Genomic DNA, 22020 nt, shown 5'->3' with positions numbered 1-22020 from the left:
ATAATGGGGAGAAACCTGTCTCTCTCTCTCTCTCTCTGTCTCTGTCTCTCATATTCTATCTTGCTCATTTATCGTTTGATCGCGGAATTTTATCTGCCGCGTGATCAGAGATTTTAACAATCGAAGGAGGGAATCGATAAGTCATGTGTTGAAAAGACAATGTTTGTTGATCATTCTGACGTTGTATCATGATAAACAAGAGCGCAAATGACCTTATCCTTAGGGAAAAATTCATGAAAATAAGAAAACAATGAGACATATGAGAGAAGAGAAAATATCGATGCCTTGAGCAATGAGAAACGACGATTATATCCCATTTGGAGTAAAAACAACAGTCCTCTTTACATTCTCGTGCAATAATGATTCTATAACCACGGTAGAACAAGATAAATGCCATAGACAAACTAAGAGACGTATACCATTTATCAAGAAGATATTATCTATAAAATAATCTAAATCCTCTGATGTCTTTTTAAATGAATATATCGACATGAAATGAAAAATAAAAGAATTCGAATCGCGCATCAAGATTTATCGAATTCCACAACTGCAATGTCCATCTCCGTTATCGTGGCGAGGCAAATATTTCGGAAGAGTGGAGACAGCCTATGCAAGGTGGATCGATAAGAACCAAGGCAGGCCAAGCTGACTAGGTCGAGCTCGAACGTGTTTTGGCGGCTGCCCCGATTCGTACACCTACACGGCCAGTATATAATTTTCAGCGCGTTCCCGCTTCATCCGACGATGTGAATAACAAGAAATTCCACATGACTCTGAGCCGTAAACAACCTATTGCGAAAAATACTGGTGACAAATATCGGAATAATTTATAATTTCACATCTATAATATTAAAAAATTATATCATTATTATGTATATGTCAGGAATTGTTTGATGTAAACACTGGCTTAAAAGTTTAATTATTTATTATTACAAAAAAAGTATAATGATTGCAGATAAGCGACTTAGACTACGTTTATGCGAGAATTGTAATTTTGAAGAAACATATAATCCAAAAATTCCTAGAAGAGCTGAAAATCTTTATACGGTACATATAAAAAAAAAAAAATGTAATTTTATTCATAAATTTATAAAATCGTGACATGTCGATTTAATTTAACTTTAAAGAAATTTGAAATGACCTATTTAAATTCTTTAGTAATCCACGCACTTAATCTGTAATTTAACATTTATCTAGTATATTCAAAATTTATATTATTAATATTATTAGGATATCTCAGAAATTTTTTGATGTAAATATTGGCTTAAAAATTCAATTATTTATTACTATAAAAAAGAATACTGATTACAAACGATCGATTTTGAATATGTTTATGCAAAAATTTTGAAGAAACAAATAATCCAAAAATTCCTAGAAAAGCTGAAAATCTTTATACGGTACATATAAAAAAAAAAAATATGTAATTTTATTCATAAATTTATAAAATCGTGACATGTCGATTTAATTTAACTTTAAAGAAATTTGAAATGACCTATTTAAATTCTTTAGTAATCCACGCACTTAATCTGTAATTTAACATTTATCTAATATATTCAAAATTTATATTATTAATATTATTAGGATATTTCAGAAATTGTTTGATGTAAATATTGGCTTAAAAATTCAATTATTTATTACTATAAAAAAGAATACTGATTACAAATCATCGACTTTGAATATGTTTATGCAAAAATTTTGAAGAAACAAATAATCCAAAAATTCCTAGAAAAGCTGAAAATCTTTTTAATATACAAAAAAAAAGAATATATAATTTTATTCATATATTTATAAAATCTAAAATCGCGACATTTCGATTTAATATCAAACTAAAAAATTTGAATTGACCTATTATTCAAATTATTCAATAATCCACACATCTAATCTGTAATTTAACATTTATTTAATATATTCAAAATTTATATTATTAATATATCTCAAAAATTGTTTGATATAAATGCTGGCATTAATTATTTACTATTATAGAAATGAATACTGATTGCAGACAACTGACTTCGACTACGTTTATGCAAAAATTGGAATTTTGAAAGAAAAAATAATCGAAAAATTCCTAGAAAATCTGAAAATTTTTATAATATATATTTATAACATATAATTTTTATAATATACAATACAAATATATATATATATATATATATATATATATATATATATATATAATCTTATTCATGAATTTATAAAATATAAAATCGCGTCATTTCCATTTAATTTAACAAACCAAGAAATTTGAAATAAACTTAATTTAAATTCTTCAATAATCCATACCCAGTCTGTTTTCCAGCGAAGAAACAACTTCAAACAAATGTGCCAGAGAGTTTCCAGAAGAAGCACAACCACCATGAGATGACTCGCTGGACGCGAGACAAAACCTGATCCTTGCGAGAGTGCCGCTTTTTCGCGGCAAGGCATTATAAAAATATCCGGCGTTATAAATTAGTCGTGCATAAATAAAGGACGACGGCCGGCTCGAGAGAGGTGTAATCACGAGCCATAACCCGATATCATTGCTAACCGATCGCGGGACTATAATATCCCCTCCCCTCCCCGCCGCCGCCGCCGCCGCCGCCCTCGCCCTTTCTCCTACCATCGAGCCTCGTAAAATGCGTGCCTACGTCGACTCGCATCGCTCGTTATTTCGCTCGTTTGACCGACTGACGTTGCTCATTAAGCTGCCCATCATTTCACCGATACCGCTCGACAGGGGGAAAAGAACGGAACCGAATGTTTTATGAAACATCGAACGTCTTTGCCTTGGGAGTTTCATGGTGGAAAAAAAAAAAAAAAAAACTGAAAGTTATAGAAACCTTCCGATATTGAGCAGATGTTTAATAATAGATATACCAAGACATCGATTATTAATTATTGAAGCAGCGCCCGAAGACAAGGATGTAAGAAGAAGAAAACCTACAACCGCAAATTAAATCAGCATCACATAGGTGATAGTCTGATAATCGAGTAAGGGTATTTACGTGGCAGAGTCAATTTAATCTCGAAGATGCGAGACGGGCTTTTACGATCACTTAAAAAAAAAAAAAGAATCGCCGACTGACACTTCTCTGGCAACTAACGAAAAAACGGCTGGCCGTGCGCCAGGACCACTGTCTGTCTTGAGGAAAGAGAAAAAAAAAGAAGCGATCCGTTCAAGCCATCCAATGGTCTTCATCGTCTTCATCGTATATCGTCGACTTCCGGAGACAAGTCGATCCGCAGACACTCTCGAAAGCTCTGCGCAAATTGCGTTTTCGAGCGTTTCAAATAATCTAAGTACGTAGTCGTATAAAACCAATGTCGAGAGAAACTAGACCTTCCACGATTTGTCAAAATGGATTTTATTATCTCGATTGAACAATACTCTCTTCAGCAACAAGCTCATCTTGCCCTTTACCATCAATCAACCATCAATTTTAGAAACGAGTTTCACGTTCCTCAAGGACGTATTACGTGAAAACTTCGATCGCGCATTACTCCTGGTCGCATTAACAAACTAGAAAGCCAGCTCGTAGCGAAATATACATAACAAATGCCTTTCATAGATGTGATCTTCTTTTATCAGGACTAACAGGTAATCGCAAAAAATTAGATCCCTAAATACAGGCGAAAAACTGCTGCATAAAAAAAAAAATAAAAGCAAACTTTGAGAATTTCATATTTCTTTCCAAGATTGTCGTGTGTAATGTATATAATCACAGGAATTAATTAATTTAATTATTACTAGCAAAAAATCCTAAGAATTTTAATTTTTATGTACAAGAATCGTATCAATTAAAAAAAAAAAAAAAAAAATATATAATTCTTTCACCCTCCCTATAAATTAATTAAACATTATTTATAAAAAATTCTCAAATAATAATTATAAAGTCGCTGTACAAATTAAAATTCCGAAGAATAATTTCAAAATTGCAGGAAAATTTGCGTGTTCGATTCTAACCTCGAAGGCGTAAAATTTCCCGCGCTCGACGATCCTCGGAAATACGAAACGTCATCAACCATGTCGATTGCAATCGCCCACGTGATAATTAGATCGCGATCTACGCCGAAACGTGACGAAGCGGTCGTTGATTGAAAGACGCGCCGGTCCTTATTAAAAGGCCATTAAAAGTTACGATAACCGGAGATCCCGTCGTTGCGAAAGCCAGCTCAAGGACCACCATGGAGTATATCACAAGGAGCTCTTTACGCAACGATCGATCTACCCTCTCTGTCTCAAAACCAGAGAGAGACACCGCGCGATACACGGGGTGTGCAAAAAGCGTAACGTGTAACGACGCCAACGGGATCTCGGGGTCGCAATCAAATGTCCCGTTGATTCCCGAAGTCGCTACTGTCGCTATAAGTCGATATTCGCGCAAGGATAAAGAATTCTTCGCTAAAGAAATCTTGACATTTCCACCCGTTCGTATCATTATTCTCTCATTTAAAAATATTTAAATTTTTATATTTTATCCATATTATATTTATATATAAATTGTACAAATCGTGTAGAAAAAAAAGAGAGAAAGGATGTGGATAATATAAATGAAAATAATACATACGAATGAGTTAAGATTCGGAAAAATAAGGGTCCAACTCTTCGCAGATAATTTCGAAAAATGAGGCAGTGAATTGCGAATGTGTGTGTGTGTGAGCTATACACTACAGCATTGAAATGTCATCAAATATATGCGTGGGTTTCTGCAAAAGCGCACTTGTCAGATAAAAGGAAATCTTTTCTCCGACAGGAGATAAAACAAATGCTCGATTGATATCTAATGATATCGACATAACGAAAATTGATCCTAAAATACCGCGAGAAATCTTGCCGTAGGAGAACATTTCGAAACATCGCGGTCCACCTGTGCCAGCAATTCTTACGGTGGCGCCTCGATATTCCGAATCTAAGAACGAGTATAAGTCATAAATCAAGAGAAATCTTATGTCTGTACTTGTTTACCCAGATTTTGATAATCTTAAAATTAAAAAAAAAAAAAAAACCGTTTATAAAATAAAGCGACAAGGAAAAGAGAGAGGAAAATAAAAAATATTGATAAACATTGTCGAATATAATATTGTGACATAAAATCGATCAAAATTAAGCATCTATTACTGATATTTTATAAGTTGATCTTATTCATACATTAATTTATTAATTCTTAATCTGAATCAATTTTATCATTTATCAGTTCTAAATAAAATTTTTTTATAAATGAAATGCATCGTACATGCATACGTGTACATAAAAATATTACGTACAGCAAAAAGAAAAAAAGAAAAAAAAAAATTCATCAAAACCGGGTATCCTATCTACAACCAGGAGAGAATAAATTATCGTGCAAGGAAGACACACACGACGCACCGCTTGGTGCGAGAAGAGTGACGTGCGAGACGTCACGTGGCATCGTCCGCCGCGACGTTGATCGACTTCTCGTTCACGTGAGCTGACAACGCTCATGGATAAACCAATCGTTCGCCAGTATATGGCGTATTTACGCATTCCAGTTTGCACGTAGGACTTTACTTTTGTCATCCATTGATAAAAGTATGATGAAAAAAAGGTACGAGCTAATTACAATAAGGTGATAAAAGATAAAACTATTCTTTCGAAGACTTTGGCGAGATGTTTTTTTTTTTTTAATAGTTATATAGTTTTTTTTCTAATAGTAATATATTTTTTTTATAACAGTCGGGCAAAATTGATATATTATTAGCCTATATCGTCGACGATAAAGTGTACTCCTTTTTTTTTTCGAAAAACGATCCGATAACAGGGTATCCTCTCTCGTAATAAAATTCCAGGTAAAAAGAATATTTAAAAGATTTTTTTTATTCAACTTTCTAAAATAAATCTCTTTATTGCACGCGTTTTCTAATGCTAAATAAAAGTGTGATTTAAAAAATTACAATAAAAAATATGTACTGCATATATTCGATATTAGGTAAGGATATTAAATATATAGAGTGTGTCAAAAGTCTGGAAAGAAAATAATTGTTTTTAAAAAAAAGTATGCAATTATTTGCAATATGTTTTTTTATAACAATTATTTATTTTTTCTTTACACCATTTGATTCATCTTATTATTCTGTACACAAAAGTATTACGATACAATTATCGAACACTAAATAATTTTCGAGATATTTTATGTTTTTATACTAAAATATGTCAGATTAAGATACAAAATAACTCAAAAAATTCTTAATGAAAAAATACTTTAGTATAGTGTTTTCTCTCAAGATAAGCTACAAGAATATGAATAAAAAAATGGAGGTTTCCATTAAAAAATTTTAAGTTGACCTTGACCTGACTTTGGCAACGCCACCTATGGTCAAATTAATACTGTCGTTAAATGCGCCTTTTCAAGCCTTGCAACTTTTGTCTGAAATAATTTTCTCTAAAATACGTAACGTTTACGAGATATTTAAGTGTATCCAAACTTTTGACACACCCCGTACATTTATGTATATATAAGCAGAGATAGACATATATTTCTAATATATTTTCCACACATAATTCACAATATAGGAGCAAAATTATCAGAGAGGATTTAAAAAGAAAATTCCTTGAGTTCCAATAAGATTCCATGAGAATTCTAGATACAAAAGAAATCCTTGAAAATTTCACCTTCTCTGTTTTCCAGGGAGTAGACACTCTCGGCAATTTTAGCGCGGTATTTCTTTGATAAAGATGCTCGAGTCAGAAATATATATATATATTATATTTTATTTTTTTAAGAATTTTATATATATATATAATTCTTAAAAAATAAAATATAATATATATATATATATATATATATATATATATATATAAATTAAATATTATATATAAATTAATATAATGTTATAAATATTATAAAATATTGTATATAAATTAAATATATATATATATATATATATATATATATATATATATATATATATAAAATTACGCGATGTGGCGAATGATGATACGAGAAAATGATTAGGTAGTAGTACTCACTGTGATGCGTGGGATAATTGTTATTGTTGTTGGACAGGAGCCGCTGGTAATCCATGTTGCGCCAAATGTCGATGATAAATACTCGCCTCGTCGTTAATTCGCGTTTCGCGCACAGTAATTCCACCCCCGCTTTCGACGCACACACTTCGACGGAACGAGTTTTCACCAAACCGTTCTTACCGTATTAAATGCGGCGCGATGTTATCAGTTTCTCTTTTTTCTTCTGTGTCATCCGCATCGTTTATCGAGAGGCATCGGCTCGCCCGCGAGCATCTCGCGATCCTTAAACGATTTCGCCCTTTCGATCTTCGATACGCGAATCGATTCAGGATCTAAGATTAAGTTTCGACGAAAACTGTAAGACGACACTTACGCTCCGAGAGACTTCGCATTGGATTATATAATATTGTTGATTCAACTATCACACAGAGGTCATAGATTAGATAATGTTATTAATTATTAATAACCGTGGAAAAAAAAAGCGTATTCGCGCGCACGTAGAAATAGTGAAAACTAATCATAATCGCGTCGGGTGGGTCGATGCTATCGGAAACGGACGTCAATCCTTAGTACAGATAAAAAGAACGTGTGCATACACAAGACGAAGAAAATTCCGATCGTACTGCGTCGCAAATGGCGCGATGATGTTTTATCGATTAAAATATATAATCCGATAAAAATTGCGTGAGATATAAAACAGTGATTTAACGAGAGAGAAAGTAATGAGATTGTCAGGAGAATAGACGGCTAGTTTGTCGAAAATGTCAAACCTGCCTCATTTTATTCGGAAAATAATAAATATCCATAAATCAAAGTTATCCATAAATATATCAAAGTTATCTCGCGCTGTTAAAGGCCAATTGAATAGTTTGTACATATATATGTGTGTGTGTGTGTAACATTCGTTACAAAATAAATTTTTTATAGAGCAAACAATTTTTATTAACAGGGTGTCTACTCAAAAATCTTGCAAAAAGATTTCCCGAAAATTCCTTCATCTTCCAGGGATTTTTGTTAAAAATTCCAGATAAAAAGAACATTTTAAAAAGAGAGAATATTTTTTGGATGCAACTTCCTAAAATAAGTTTCTTTATTATATGCGTTTTATATATTAAATTCTAATTCTAAAAATTACAATAAAGAATATGTACTGCATATTCAATATAAAATATATATTTAATATAAATTAAATATAATAAAATATATTAAATATATTAAATATATTAAATATATTAAATATATTAAATTTACTATTAAATATATTTAATATTTAATGTTAAATATATATTCAATATTAAATATATTTATATAAACAGAGAGATAGATATATATTTATAATATATTTCAAATACAATAATTCACACACTTCACTTGTCGATTGCTTAATAGGAACAAAATTATCAAAGAAACAATTTTTAAATAAATTCTCTGAATGCCAATAAAATTCCCTGGAGGGAATTCCCTTACTTGTCAAGAGACAAAAGAGATCCTGACTACTTTCATATTTTTCCGGGGAGTAGACAATCTGTATTAACAATAATATACATTTGATACGGGCGTTCAAATTGCTAAATAAAGCCGATCGAAATTAAATATCAAGCCACTTATATTGTGACATATAGTTTATCCAGTCGCTTTCTCCGGGAATCCCATAAATTCTCAGCTTCCAGAAACGACGATTTGTCCTGATCGATCGACTAACAAGGTTTTTATCGATTCCGCGACTTCGAAAACTCGATCCTTCAGCAAGTCGTGTCACAACTAGGAGCCAGTAATCGAGATTCAGCGCAGGAATTGAATAAATTAATTTTTATTTTATGTAAAAAGAAAAAAAAAAGAAAATAAAATATTTTCCGTGCTTATAAAAACGAATAAATTTTGAGCATAATTCGCGTTTCGAAACGTGACGTCACACTCGTTGTTCGTGTTTCTTATTTTGATCGAATTATTGCCCCCGAGTTACATACGTAAATTTACGAAATCGCCGCGCTGTGTTGTAAATTCGCGACAACATACGCGGATATGCGGGTAGAAATACACACGTGCGGAATTAAAGCCGGCTAAAAGTCATCGACACTCCCACGCCGAGTGTGATATACGCATAAAGGAGGTAATGGGGGCGCATTCTTGCACGTATAATGTATAAGCGGCGTGTCCTAGAGCCACACGTGTGATTAACGACGCGTTCCCGGAAATCGACCGCTCACGAAAAAAATTTAAGTCCTCGCCTCGTAGACAGTAGATATCTCAATTATTTAAAGGTCGCATTTAACGGCCCAAATTGATATCGCAAGCGTGTGGGTTTCCTCTTACACATATCCCTGATATCTTCTAATAAAAAGTTTATTATTAATATTATTGTTACGTCATCTCTGCGACGAGTAGAAATGAAAAGGGGCAATAAAGGGAAAGAAAATGACGTCAAAATAAACCGGCGTAATTCGATTGTTCAAATTTAAATTTTCTACATTAAATTTTATTTATTTTTGTGTATGCTCAAATTAATTTTTTTTTTACTTTTGTCCATGTAAATGAGCCTATATATTATACTAAATAAATAATGCGTTAATCGGATCAATGGATCGCGACATTTCAATTTAAAAAGCGCCACGTATCAGATTAATCGATATAATGGAACATTAAAATGGTCAGTGATTATGATACAAAAAATTCAAGCGAAACGTTTATCTACGTTCTCAAGGTAAGGTCAACGCGTAAAATTACGCAACATTGATTCATGACGAAAACACGCTGGTTCGCGAGGTGTATTCCATTACTACGCAGTGAGCGAAAGAAAAAAAAAGACTCACGGCATATCTCTCGTGTCGACGCCTTGATTCGATTCATAGAAACTCGCCGCGCACTCTCGAGACACGCCAACAGACTGAGAAATCGCGGATTAAAGCGACGAGCAAAAAAAAATGTATACCCTTCCCTCGTATTTTTCTCGGGCTCGAGCGATGCGAGACGGGAATTGCGTACGCGGCGAACTTCACGTTCCCTCGCACGCGCGAGACCGTCGAATCTCACTTCAGGCGACACGAGAAAGAATCGAAATGAATCTAACCTCGTTCAACGCTAACATCCCACGGGGGAGGAGTTCCACGGGAGATATCTGACATTCCAACTTTCGAGAAAGTGGAACTAACGACGTCACACGTGGTACCGCGAACGTAGCATCGCGCACATTTCATCACCCTCGGGGCAACAACCACGCGTCTTTCACACGCACTGCGTATTTGCCACAATGTAAACACACACGCGCACGCACAGAGCGATAACGATTTCGGTTAACATCACTCGCGTTATCCGACACGACGACGGACACCCGCGTCGATCGAGGATTCAATAATGACGGTCGAAAATACGTGCATTGCGTGGCGACGCGTCGGGTCGACTAACCCTCTTCTCACGAGTTTTCGTGGCGTAACGCGGCGTGGCGCTGTCACGACAATTGCCGAAAATTGCCGAGGACCCGCGATGTGGCGCGAGCCGAGGCTCCGCCAAGGCTATCGCTGTGTAAGCAACAAACTTCAGCCTCTTCGCCCGCCGAGTTTGTTGTCTTTGTTCGCGAATCGTTTAACGCGCGATACCAGTGTGATTGTTTTGCTCTCGCATCGCCCCTTCGTCTGACTTCTTAACCCTTACACATCACAATAGTCACTTTTACGCTATCGATATTTTAACGATAGAAAATATTCCGAAAAAGCGATAAAAAAAAGACATTTAAAATTTTATTATATGTGTGATCATTTTCTCTATAGATGTCAAGGAATAAATTATATATATATATATATATATAAATTTCTGTAGATTTCAAGCATTTGGAGATAGTTAAAATTGTGATCCATACATGTGACTAATAAACAAAACAAACCGATCGTCCCGCTACAGTCTCGTTGTCGGTGACAACAGAATGCCTTTCGTCCGAGCACTTCGCGTAATTCTCTCCCTCTCCCCCAAGCACAATCGTGTTCACGCTATTATACGTCACGCGCGTGCAAACGGCCAACGACGTCCGGGAGAAACGAGAAAGACGGTAACGTATCATTCGCGTTCCGCGTAGTACTACGAGAGAGGGACGTTTCCCGCCGCGTACGGCCTCCCTCACTCACACATACACACACACACGACAGTCGGACATCCCGCCGATACGGACGACGCCATGAGTCTCTCTCTCTCTCTCTCCCTCCCTCCCTCTCTCTCGCTCGCTCGCTCGCTCGCTCGCCCTGCGCGCCGCAAAGTGCGCATCTTCACATACAAATGTATACTTCGTGGAAGCTCCTGCCTCGCTCCCCTTTCCGGAATCGCTTCATTGGTATCCGTAGCGCGAGCCTGCTTTGGACTCCTTCCTTCGTTTCAGGGGTGGAATCATGACGCGATGATGATCACAGGTGAGATTAATTTTTATTAAAAAAATACTTGAGAGTTTTTGTAAGATTCTTAAGATTTTCGTCACGATAATAACGATGCTCTCGTAATTGTATGGTTAGGTTAATAGATTAATTCGCGCGCGTTAATTTACAGCTAAAAAGTTTGGGATTATATAGAGATTTATACAATAAATAATCAATTTATTGTGCAATGTGAAAACTTAGAGTTATTTTATTGCGCTTTATGATAATATATGAAAATAATATTATAATAAATAATATAAAAATTCTTGAGTATATTAATCATAAATATATATTTTTATGGAACTTAAGTATTGATTGGGAGTGTGGACAAATTTTCAGAATGTTCGAAAATTCCTTTTTTGCTCTTTTCCATCTCTTTTTGTTTTCTTAAAGAAAATTGATTAAATGATAATTGTCGAGTAAACAAGGTTTTATAAACATTAGAAAAGAAGTTTTTTTGAATAGCGAGTGTTGCGAAAATTCCAATCATGCTGAAATACTTTGCAAAGAAGTTTGATCACGCACCAAATATTTGTAAACTGTCAAGAAATATACAGGGTGTTCCAAGTCAAATTAATGAAACTTCAGAGTCTTATAGGAAATTGAATTTGGAACAAAAAAAAATCCAATAAACATAGGTCCGGAAATGCTTCGTTAAAAAATTATAATAAATATCGAAAAATCACATTTTTCTGACGATTTTTTAAAATAATTTCATAATCCTTCGATTTGAAAAAAGTAACGAAATAAATCTAATTAATTAATTAAATAAACTATAGCAATTTTATTTAATAATAAGACATTCAAAATAAAGTGAGCTCAAAAAAAAACAAGCAGAAACTTAAAAAAAATATCTTTTGATGATCTTTGTGTAAACATTACATTCATAGTGCAAACATTGCAAATACAAACAATATGTTCTTATTAAATTTTGATCATAACTAATTATTTCCAGAGAGTTTATCAGCTATAACTTTTTAACGAAGCGATTCCGGACCTATGGTTATAGGAACTTTTTTTGTTCCAAATTCAATTTCCTATAAGATCCTGAAGTTTGAATAGCGAAAATTGTTGCGAAAATTCCAATCATCCTGAAATACTTTGCAAAAAAAAGTTTAGATCACGCACCAAATATTGCCAAACTGTCAAGAAAATATACAGGGTGTTCCAAGTCAAATTAATGAAACTTCAGGGTTTATAGGAAATTGTATTGACTTGACTTGCAACACCCTGTATATGTATTTCGGCTCGTGCCGTTTTGACGTGTCTTCGTTTATACACACATCGGTCTGTTTGTCGAGAGAAGGACCGGGCAACGAAGTTTCTAAATCCGGCCTTGTCTATCGTCCTCGCGCGTCTGTCCGCTTCCATTTCCTCGGCAACCCTCGCGAGGCAGGCTTTTTCTCGGATGCCGCCTACGCCTCCGTTCCGATCCGCGACTTCCTCTCCCCCGCTCGAGCGTCCTCAATTCGTCCTTTCATCCTCCTTGGTCTCGGTCCGCTCTTTCTTCGATGATGAAGTTTCCTTCGGCTCGCTTAGCGTTCGCGAAACATCTTTATTACGTCGCGTAAAATCTACAGCGATCAGCCGCGCAGAAACGAGATCGTATATTAAAGCATATCGGTGTCGCTGTTGAGGACGTGTCCGATAACGCGTTTGATAAGAGACGTGTCTCTCCAACGTCTTCCATCTTTTTCTTTCGTTTTGCAGTGCATTGTAGGTAACTCCGTGAATTAATGCGATGATTAATTTGCAAACATTTACGTTTATATTTGATTTTCTTGGAAAAAACAATATATATATATATATATATATATATATATATATATATATATTAATGGAAATAATTATATTTTTCTTCTCTGTTAGTCGCGCATGGATTTCGTTTAACTTCGCAAAATTTCAGTTGAAAATTATATCTGGCGACAAATAAATGCAATATTTTTTTGTACATTTTTATTTTTTTGTTTAACATTGTATCCGCCAGATAAGCAATATCTTAAAAGTAGTTAAGATGCATTTCATATTAGTTAAAGAAATACATCGATATTATATACTATTTTTAAGGTAAAATCGAGAATGTCATGTAGGACTTGTTTTAACGCAATTTAATATGTTATCACCTAATTAATTCTTCTGATCCTAATTAATTCTTGAATCGCAAGCACCGACGCGTGAGATTCCTTGATTCTCTCGAAGTCGCTTCGCCTTCGATATACGGAATCTCATGTTACGTCTAATAATAATAATAATTCCGCGGAACAATAGAAGGGATTTAATTGATCGTGTCTCGTACGATCCAAGCGTCTACCTGCCTACATCGAAACCGCACGATTCCGAGAATTATAATTTACAAAAACGTCCATTGCATTCGCGAAAGCTGCTACAATAAATAAGTTAGTGGAAATAAAATGAAAAAGAAACTCAATTCCCTCTACGATTAATCTAATTTTCGTAATCGGGGATTACTTTCAAAGCCGTCATAAGCGGATCTTGGTGGTTTCAGGGTTCGATCTCGGCTGCGAACGTGCCTAATAAGATCCCCCCCTTGAAAGCGAGGGGCACGCGCGGGGGGCACGCGCGGGGGGGGGGGCGAAGCCACGCGAGACAGGCGATAAAGGGGAGAGCTGGAGTAAGAAGAGAGAAGGGTGCGTACAGCGCACGAGGGCATTCGCATGGATGACATCGAGCGCTACCTTCGCACGCACACCTTCGCATAATATCGTGCTGACAAGTTTGCCGACACAGTGTGCCACGTGACGAAAGACGAGAGACGAAAGGGGACGGAGAGTGGAAACGTGCGTAAACGCCACCCACGACGAAGCGTGCCCTAGATCTTGGGCTATGTACGCAGAGTGCCATCTCGCCCCTGCCGCCGTACGATGAACCACGAGGGTGAGTCGTTTGCATGTATTATATATTGTTTAGTCGCGCAGGCGTGTGCCAGGAGCGGAATCTCGAGACATCGAGGCTTATATTGTTATTTAATTATCGAGTCCGATGCTATTATCAGTTTATTTATTAATATTGTCGACTCGAGATATTAATTCGAGGGTATTATTTCTTCGAATGACAAGTGACATCAAGGTACCTGAAATTGAAATTTAATTCGATTTTCTATATATATATTTATATATAAATGGTATAAATAATATACTATAATATAAATAATATATTATAATATAATATAATAATATAATAAATTATAATATAATAATATAATAATAACTTATTATTATAATATACACTATAAATAAAAATAATAAAAATAAATAATAATAAAAATAGTAACAAAAATAATAAAAAATATTTATTAATTTATCTTGTTCTTTCATGTTGTAAATTTATTAAGGTTTAACCTTCTATTTAATATAACGTTATCAAATATATAAAAACGAATGTCGCGTTGAATCCGCTCCTGGTTGAATCTACCCACAATGTTTTGAGTTCACCGGCATTCGCTCCCGCCGCTCACCGCCCCCACATACCGCTCGCGACCGGTGACGTAGCGTGACGTCACGGTAGGCGCCAGTCCCCGGGACGAACGATCGATCCTGGCCGTCGTGCGCGACCACCACTATCATCGCCGTGCGCGTGTGATAAGAAGGAAATACGCAATTGCGTAATCGCCGAAAATCTCGGCTCGATTCCTGGAGACCACGAGGTGAAGGTCCACGTGTTTGCGTAACGCGCGTTTGGCGCTCAAGGTCTCGCTAAGCTGTACAGAGCTAAGGTCGGGTCAATTTAATACGCATCTCCAATTGCGTTGGAGACGATCAGAGCATAGATGGGTGTTAATTGAGGTGAATGACCTTCGTGAAAAGTCGAGTCATACGATCGGACGATTAATTCGTACGTCACGCACGCAGTTAAGTACAGACAAATTCATTCACAAGACGCTTCATTTTTACACACACACACACACACACACACACACACACACACACATATATATATATATATATATATATATATATATATATATATATTGCATGCATATATGTTGAAGAAACGAGAAACGATATAATTAAAAATCTGCGCAGAAAGTCTATAAAAAGAAAAGAAAAAAAAAAAAATCCAAATTCTAGTACAACGTCAGCTTCTCGCTTGTCATGTCAACGTTAAATCACTGGCATTCAGAGACGGTTGGCTAAATTTACATAGTCGGTCGCGACGTGTCTGACGCGGGCCCTCTCGTCGAAATGTTCCAAATATATAGGAACGAATGGGAGCGTCAACGGAGTCAGAGAGAACGAGGAAAACTCTCTCGCGAGAAAAGAGTTAGAAGGCCGAGGGGGAAGAGGAATAATAGGAAGACGAGTGTACGAAAGGGGGAGGGGGGGGGGAGGATGGGACAAATGGCGAGCGGGAACGCCGAGGCAAGGATAAGCGACGGTAGAACGTGCTCTGCGACGAAGAACGAAATCGGTTCAATAAATGCAGCGTGCGCGTCGGCACCGCTTACGGTCGTATCTACGATAAGGGGGGTCGCGGCGCGAAGGGAGCGGAGAGGCTGGGCGGGAAAGTCTGTCTGCACGCGCGCGCGCGAGAGAGAGAGAAATGCAGAGAGAGAGAGAGAGAGAGACTATACAGTCGCGCCGCTCGAAACGGGGAGAGACGGAGAGACAACAAACCCACGCCTGCGCCACGTGGAGTGAGCGTAGTAATAATAGTTCGAACGAGAAAGAGCGAGTCGGGAGACGAAGAGGCAGGGACACTGGCGCGAAAATACTGGAAAAATCTATCTAAACTGTGGAAAAGTTTCTAAAACTTTGGAAAGGAAAAATATTTTGTTTTGCTTGCACAATATCCTGTTGTCCTGTCAAAGGATTTTTTAAAGCGGCCCTGATGCCAAACGAGATGCCAAAATGACAAGATTGGGGGAGGGGGGGGGGAGGGCAGTTACTCTCGTCGGTCGATAACTTCGGATCGAACGGGAGAGAAACCGGACCGGAGAGAGAGAGAGAGAGAAAGACAGAGTGATAACAATGTAACGTGCTATGCGCCGATGCATCGCTTGTTTGTCTGTCATCATTGATATTATGAGTAGTACGTCCCGTTCATTTTTAATCAATTGTCGAATTATCTGTGCAGATTAGGTACACTTTACGCAATGAGATCAAGTTTATTAGCACAATAGCCCTTAATGCGATGGATAATATTATCATATTTATCAGCTTTGATTAATTATTTTTCAGCGTAATTTATTTTATAAAATTCTCTTACAATTTTCGGATTATTATTCTATTTTTGTATGCAATTTATGGAAGATATTACTTGACGGAAAAAGATAACGGATGATAACAGTAATTAGTTGGCCGATGGCTTTCACGGCATTAACTATTTGCTAATGAATGTAAAAAAAACAAGAACCTTGTATGAATTGAATTTATTACTCAGTTACAACGTAATTAAAATTATTAGGTACGCGAAAAAATACTCCACGATATTTATTACGATAAGACGTGCTCTGTCGCTTCAATCATGTAACTTCCAAACAGATAAAAATTATGCGCGATCTAAGAATCTTCACATTCACCAAAAAATAAATCGCTAAGCGCTTACAAAATTACTAATTAAATAATTTTTATTTTTCATGCTGAAACAATTCAAAGGATGATAAAATCGTTCTTCTCTTCTCATGAAAGAGAGAGAGAGAGATCACGCTCGCAAATAATGATAATATCGATAATTCATTTTGATATCGATTCGGAGGAATATACGATTCTCAACTAACAATGCCACGCCTGCAGATGTCGACTAGATGAACGGGGACAATGGGGGACGAGAGAGAGAGGGATGGAGAGTAGGAAGGAGGGCGATGGAAAGGGATGAATGAGAGATAGAGAGAGGGGAGGTGGACGAGGCAGAGAGAGAGAGAGAGACAGGATGATAACAGAAGAGGCATCGACCGGTCGGTACGTTGCCTGGACAACACAACGAACGTCGACTTTAGCCGAATTATTTGTTAAGCCGCGCTCACACACGCGAAATACACCGTTTATTGGTATTGGACAAGAGTTGCATCGGTTCATCTCGGAATGAACGTTTGCACGAATATGCTGGAAGCCTAAAATATTCCTATCGCTTAAAGGAAGTCTCAGGATATCGTCGAATTTCCAGTTTTTAAGTTGCTAATTGAGTAAACACAATTGACAGTTCGGAGAAAACTTTGTTACTCGCTCCCCTTTAATTAATTTCATAAGATCTTTGAATTTTGAACGTCAAATAATTCTGTAACCGTTGATACTCCAATATTTTTTCTAATTTTTAAGGTACAAATTTATACGTGAAAATATTAAAAAAATTATTTAAGAAACTATCTAGATAGATATATAGATATCGCTAAATAAAGAAACGTTAATTTTCCGCGGAAAGGGACGCGAGAGAAACGCCTTCATGTATTGCGCTAACTGGAGCCTTTATAAACTCTTGGTAATTAAATTAAGCGTAGTTGCGAGCACGTATAACCCGGCGGCCAGGTGGGGCTTCGCGAGATGCGCTCCTCTCTACGTATACGTTTCACTGAAATGCAACTCACCCTTTACGTTTTAAATGACACGCAACGACAATTATACGCGCGTTGCTTCCCTTTCGCTTTCCTGCATATTCTCCCTCGTCTCTACGAGAGATCGGTTGGGCAAGGTCCGGTACGCTTTTCAAGCCACGACAGTCGCTTCCAAACTAGGGGTTGTTCACCCCTATCCCGATCGAATTTTAGGGTTTGCGAGATAATACGCAGCTCTGCGAGAATCAAGTGAGCTCGCAATGCGGGCAAGTGAGTCGGAAAATAATGCTAATAAAAATTTTCTTTTCCCATACAATCGATCTAACTACGCGAATCATAATTCTTAAATTTTTCTCGCATTAATAAAATAAAGCGAATTTAAATTATATGTTATTTAAGAAAGAGAAAATATTTTCATTGTCACATACCGTCACTGTTTATCATGAAATGTGCGAACCGAATTACATGGAAAATGTATTCTGCATAAATTATTTTCCGCGAGTTAATGGACGGAATGCGAAACATCCGAGTCTGGTAAAATGATGAATGGGGCCAAGGGTTAAGAGAAATATGCACAGTATCGCGGAAAGTGCAGAAGAATAGCATGCAAAAATGCCGCGCTAACGGCGTGTCATTAATCAGCAGGAAACCGCAGGCGCGCGTGCGCCATCGCGTCTAGCCACGCGCAATTAAGGTAAACACGTGGTGGAAATTAATTAATCGATGCGCGATGCCACGCGTGGAGAACGACGTCATTTGTTGCACAAACCAGTCGCGGCAAATGAGCGCGAACGATAATAAAACGAAGCCAACGAAGGCATGTTTTTAACACGAGATTGATTAGTGCAGGATTATTACGAGAAAAATGTAAACGCGCGTTATTATTATTATTATTATTATTCCTGCGTATCGCGTCTCTGATAAAAACGATCCGGCATAAATCTGCGTAATCAAACTACTTACGCGTCGAAAGCAAAACTTGCGCCAGATTTTCCAATCTTTTCCTTGAAAGAGAAATCGATGTCAAAGAATATCTATCATTGATGTCGCGAGATTTGGGACACCCGATATGAAGTGGCGTATTCCTCTATAGGATGCCGCACGTACGGCTCTTTATCTACGTACGCGAGTTTTTCATTCAGTCGTTTATCTCGTTAAAGCAGGACTTATCAAGACGATCGATCGTAAGATTCATGACTCATCTGTCTGGCATTGCGCCAAGAAATAAAGCGGATATAATGATGTCGATTTCTGCGAGACGCAACGTATCGCAAGAATTGTGGGAACACGGTATACTTCATTACACTGTGTCAATAGCGCGGCGATAACAACTGGCGTTATACGTCATAAAACAACACACGAGGCGTGGAATTCATTTACAGTACATCGTTAACCTTTACGAACCGAAGGTTGTCGAAACAAGTTTTGCTCGAATTGTTCGCGCAAAATTCCTTTACTTCCTCCTTGGGATCTTTATTCTTCGTGTACGATGTATGTAGTGTGTATGTTTCACCGCAATTTCCTTTTCTTCATCCATTTAATCAATTTGATTAACTCTTCTTTAACGAAAGATATTGTTATAATTAATGCTTGAATGCAATTTAAAAATTAAGAAACATTCAATTTTAACCAGTAATCAATCTAAACAATCTATTACAATTTTTCTATATATTTTTTTCTTTTTATATTCTCAAGTGAAATGTGTCAATTAATCAAAATTTTGTCAAATTAGAATTGAAAGAAGATTAAGATTTTTTTTTATCCAAATCTAATAAATTTCATCTTGAGTCATCAAAATAAATGATTTTAATTTAAATAATTTAAAATATTATTTTTAAATTAATTTAACTACAATTTATTTTTTAAAGATATGAACATAATGATCATTTTTAAATTAATTTAATTTAAATTAATTTAAAAATAATAATTATTTAATTTAAATTAATTTAAAAATAATCATTATGTTCATATCTTTAAAAAAAAAATTAAATTAAATGAAAGCCATTTATTTTGGCGATTCAAAATAACATTTGCTAGATATGAATAAAAAATATCTTCTTCCAATTCTTTAATTTAAATTAATTTAAAAATAATCATTATTTAATTTAAATTAATTAAAAAATAATCATTATTTAATTTAAATTAATTTAAAAATGATGATTGTTTATATTTCTGAAAAAAGGATTCTGCTCTATATTAGTCAATATATTTAAAGATTAAAGAATATGCGGATCTTTTATAGGAGAGTAAAAATTATTCGAATCGATGTCAAAAATTCTTCGTTTCTAACGCAGTTCTACTCGCTTTACCGTTTTCGGATCCGAGCGAATTATTCCGTCTTACAATTAATTTCACTGAAGATTATCCGCGACAATCGGACTCTCTCGCCGAGCTGTCATTGACAGACAACCGAATATGACTGACTGACAATCAAAGTGTAGGGGATGCGATGAGAGTCGCTCTCACGATGTCTCGCGTCCACGCACACATACTCACGGCCGTTCACTCGACCGTCGTCGCTCGAAGGAAGTATCGACGAAATAACGTCCGGAGACGAAAGCCGTTTGTGACACACATTCTGACGAATGAGCGCCGTTTGACTGACGTAACGAACGATCGAGATATGTTGGAATACGACACGCGCATGGCAAACCATCCGCCGCGTAATTTTGGTTCGCGGTTACGTCAATCGACAAATTCGTCTTATTTATATATATATATATATAAGCGCATATAATAATAAATATAATTTGACAGTTCTCTGAACAAAAAGGACAGTTCTGTCAGACAATGACAATAGAAGCAAAACGCGTTGAAGGATGAATGATCGATGAATTCGATGTAGAACAATGATTCCTTTCATAATTCATTTTTTTTCGCGAGAATTTTACAATTAAAAAAATTAAATTTAGATTTTATTTATTTAAATTTTTTTTATTTCGATTTAATTATTTTATTTTAATTTTTTATTTAATTTATTTATTTGAATTTTCTGATTTTTATTTAGATTTTCTAAAGCTTCTAGAAAAATGTGATTATTAAAAAATTGGAGTACTATTCTACATGTATAACTTTTAAATATTTATATTATAATATATAGTTTTTTATATGTTAAAAAATATTTTTTTCTCCAATGGAGAGTTGAGGATTGAGATAATCTGAAAATTTATATACTAATGTCGACAGAAAAAAAAAATAGAAAATAAAAGAAAACGATTATTTACTAAAATAACTGTAGATTTGTGATTACGTCAGAGCTCTAGAAATCTCGAAACGAAACTGCGAAGATTCGAAAGAGCGACACGTGTGCGTATGTTGATTTCGAAATTCAAAAGCGCAAAAAGAATTCCGCAAAATAAATAAGAAATATTTTTCCATTTTGCACATGCTATCTTAGTAAAAAAAAAAAAAATTTCCATAAGGAAAACATAATTACGAAGTCATATAATATGAAGAAATATATGACAGCTTGTTATTTTTTGGATCAGACGCTAACGCGATTCGACGTAATCTCGACAATGATACACGATATAAAATTACGGCGAAGTTCGGTTCAATAAATATCGATGACTCGCGCAACAAAACGTATGTTTCAGATTCGTTCGGATTACGAATTCGAGATTACGCGTTATCGCACCCTGAATCGCGCTGTCCAATATTGTACACATGATGTATACACATATTTCATAAGTGGAAGCTTCGCGTCCAATCGCACTCTCCGTACGAAGGCGCGTTTCATTATCGCGCGATAAAATTTATCCGTAACCGGCGTTATCAACTTTATCCCCGTTTCGCGGTAATCGGTGGAGGTGATCGTAAAAAGCGATCGTACGGTAGGAAATGAGAGAACGCCAGGTGTTTGGAATTCACTTCGCTAGACGGGCTTTCGCAATGAGAAAGAACTTCGTAAAAACTTTCGCGATCCATCGCTGTGTTTTCACTTGTTGCGCGGGCGGGAACGACGATGATCGATGATCTTCTTCACCGTGTATCGCTTGATAGCCACAAACCGCAGACATCGTGCCATGCTTATCGCCGTGAGAATACGTCTATTACCATCCTGGTATATCGATATTTCTAATAATACCACTTTCTCCTTCCGTCCACGTGCTTTCGCTTTGCATCCCCCTCCCCCTCCCTTCGGT

General features: G+C 36.0%; 2 protein-coding genes across 8 annotated transcripts in view; one reads left to right on the top strand and one right to left on the bottom strand.

The window, feature by feature from the left end:
* Window positions 1-22020, bottom strand: part of LOC126852534 (growth factor receptor-bound protein 14-like) — a 293126-nt gene that overhangs the window by 205404 nt on the left and 65702 nt on the right. Inside the window, exons 1-2 of one of the 7 annotated variants that reach the window (XM_050597433.1) lie at window positions 10824-11151; window positions 6971-7388 (exon numbers count right to left, since the gene is read on the bottom strand). The exons of 2 other annotated variants lie outside the window; for them this stretch is intronic. In XM_050597433.1, the coding sequence (XP_050453390.1) occupies window positions 6971-7025 (55 nt within the window). In that variant the 5' untranslated portion in view covers window positions 7026-7388; window positions 10824-11151. Of the gene's footprint in view, window positions 1-6970; window positions 7389-9780; window positions 9800-10037; window positions 10180-10823; window positions 11152-22020 lie in introns of those variants that run through there. 4 more of the 7 variants (XM_050597434.1, XM_050597432.1, XM_050597435.1 and 1 more) reach the window with 4 other exon arrangements.
* The window catches only part of LOC126852532 (SET and MYND domain-containing protein 4), a 139264-nt gene continuing 131199 nt past the window's right edge, over window positions 13956-22020 (top strand). The window contains exon 1 of the mRNA XM_050597426.1: window positions 13956-14262. Within this exon, the coding sequence (XP_050453383.1) occupies window positions 14250-14262 (13 nt within the window). The 5' untranslated portion in view covers window positions 13956-14249. The remainder of the gene's footprint in view (window positions 14263-22020) is intronic.

Source organism: Cataglyphis hispanica, chromosome 10 (assembly GCF_021464435.1).
Source record: "Cataglyphis hispanica isolate Lineage 1 chromosome 10, ULB_Chis1_1.0, whole genome shotgun sequence".
NCBI classification, from domain to species: Eukaryota; Metazoa; Arthropoda; class Insecta; order Hymenoptera; family Formicidae; genus Cataglyphis; species Cataglyphis hispanica.
This window is presented reverse-complemented; position numbering and strand designations above follow the sequence as displayed.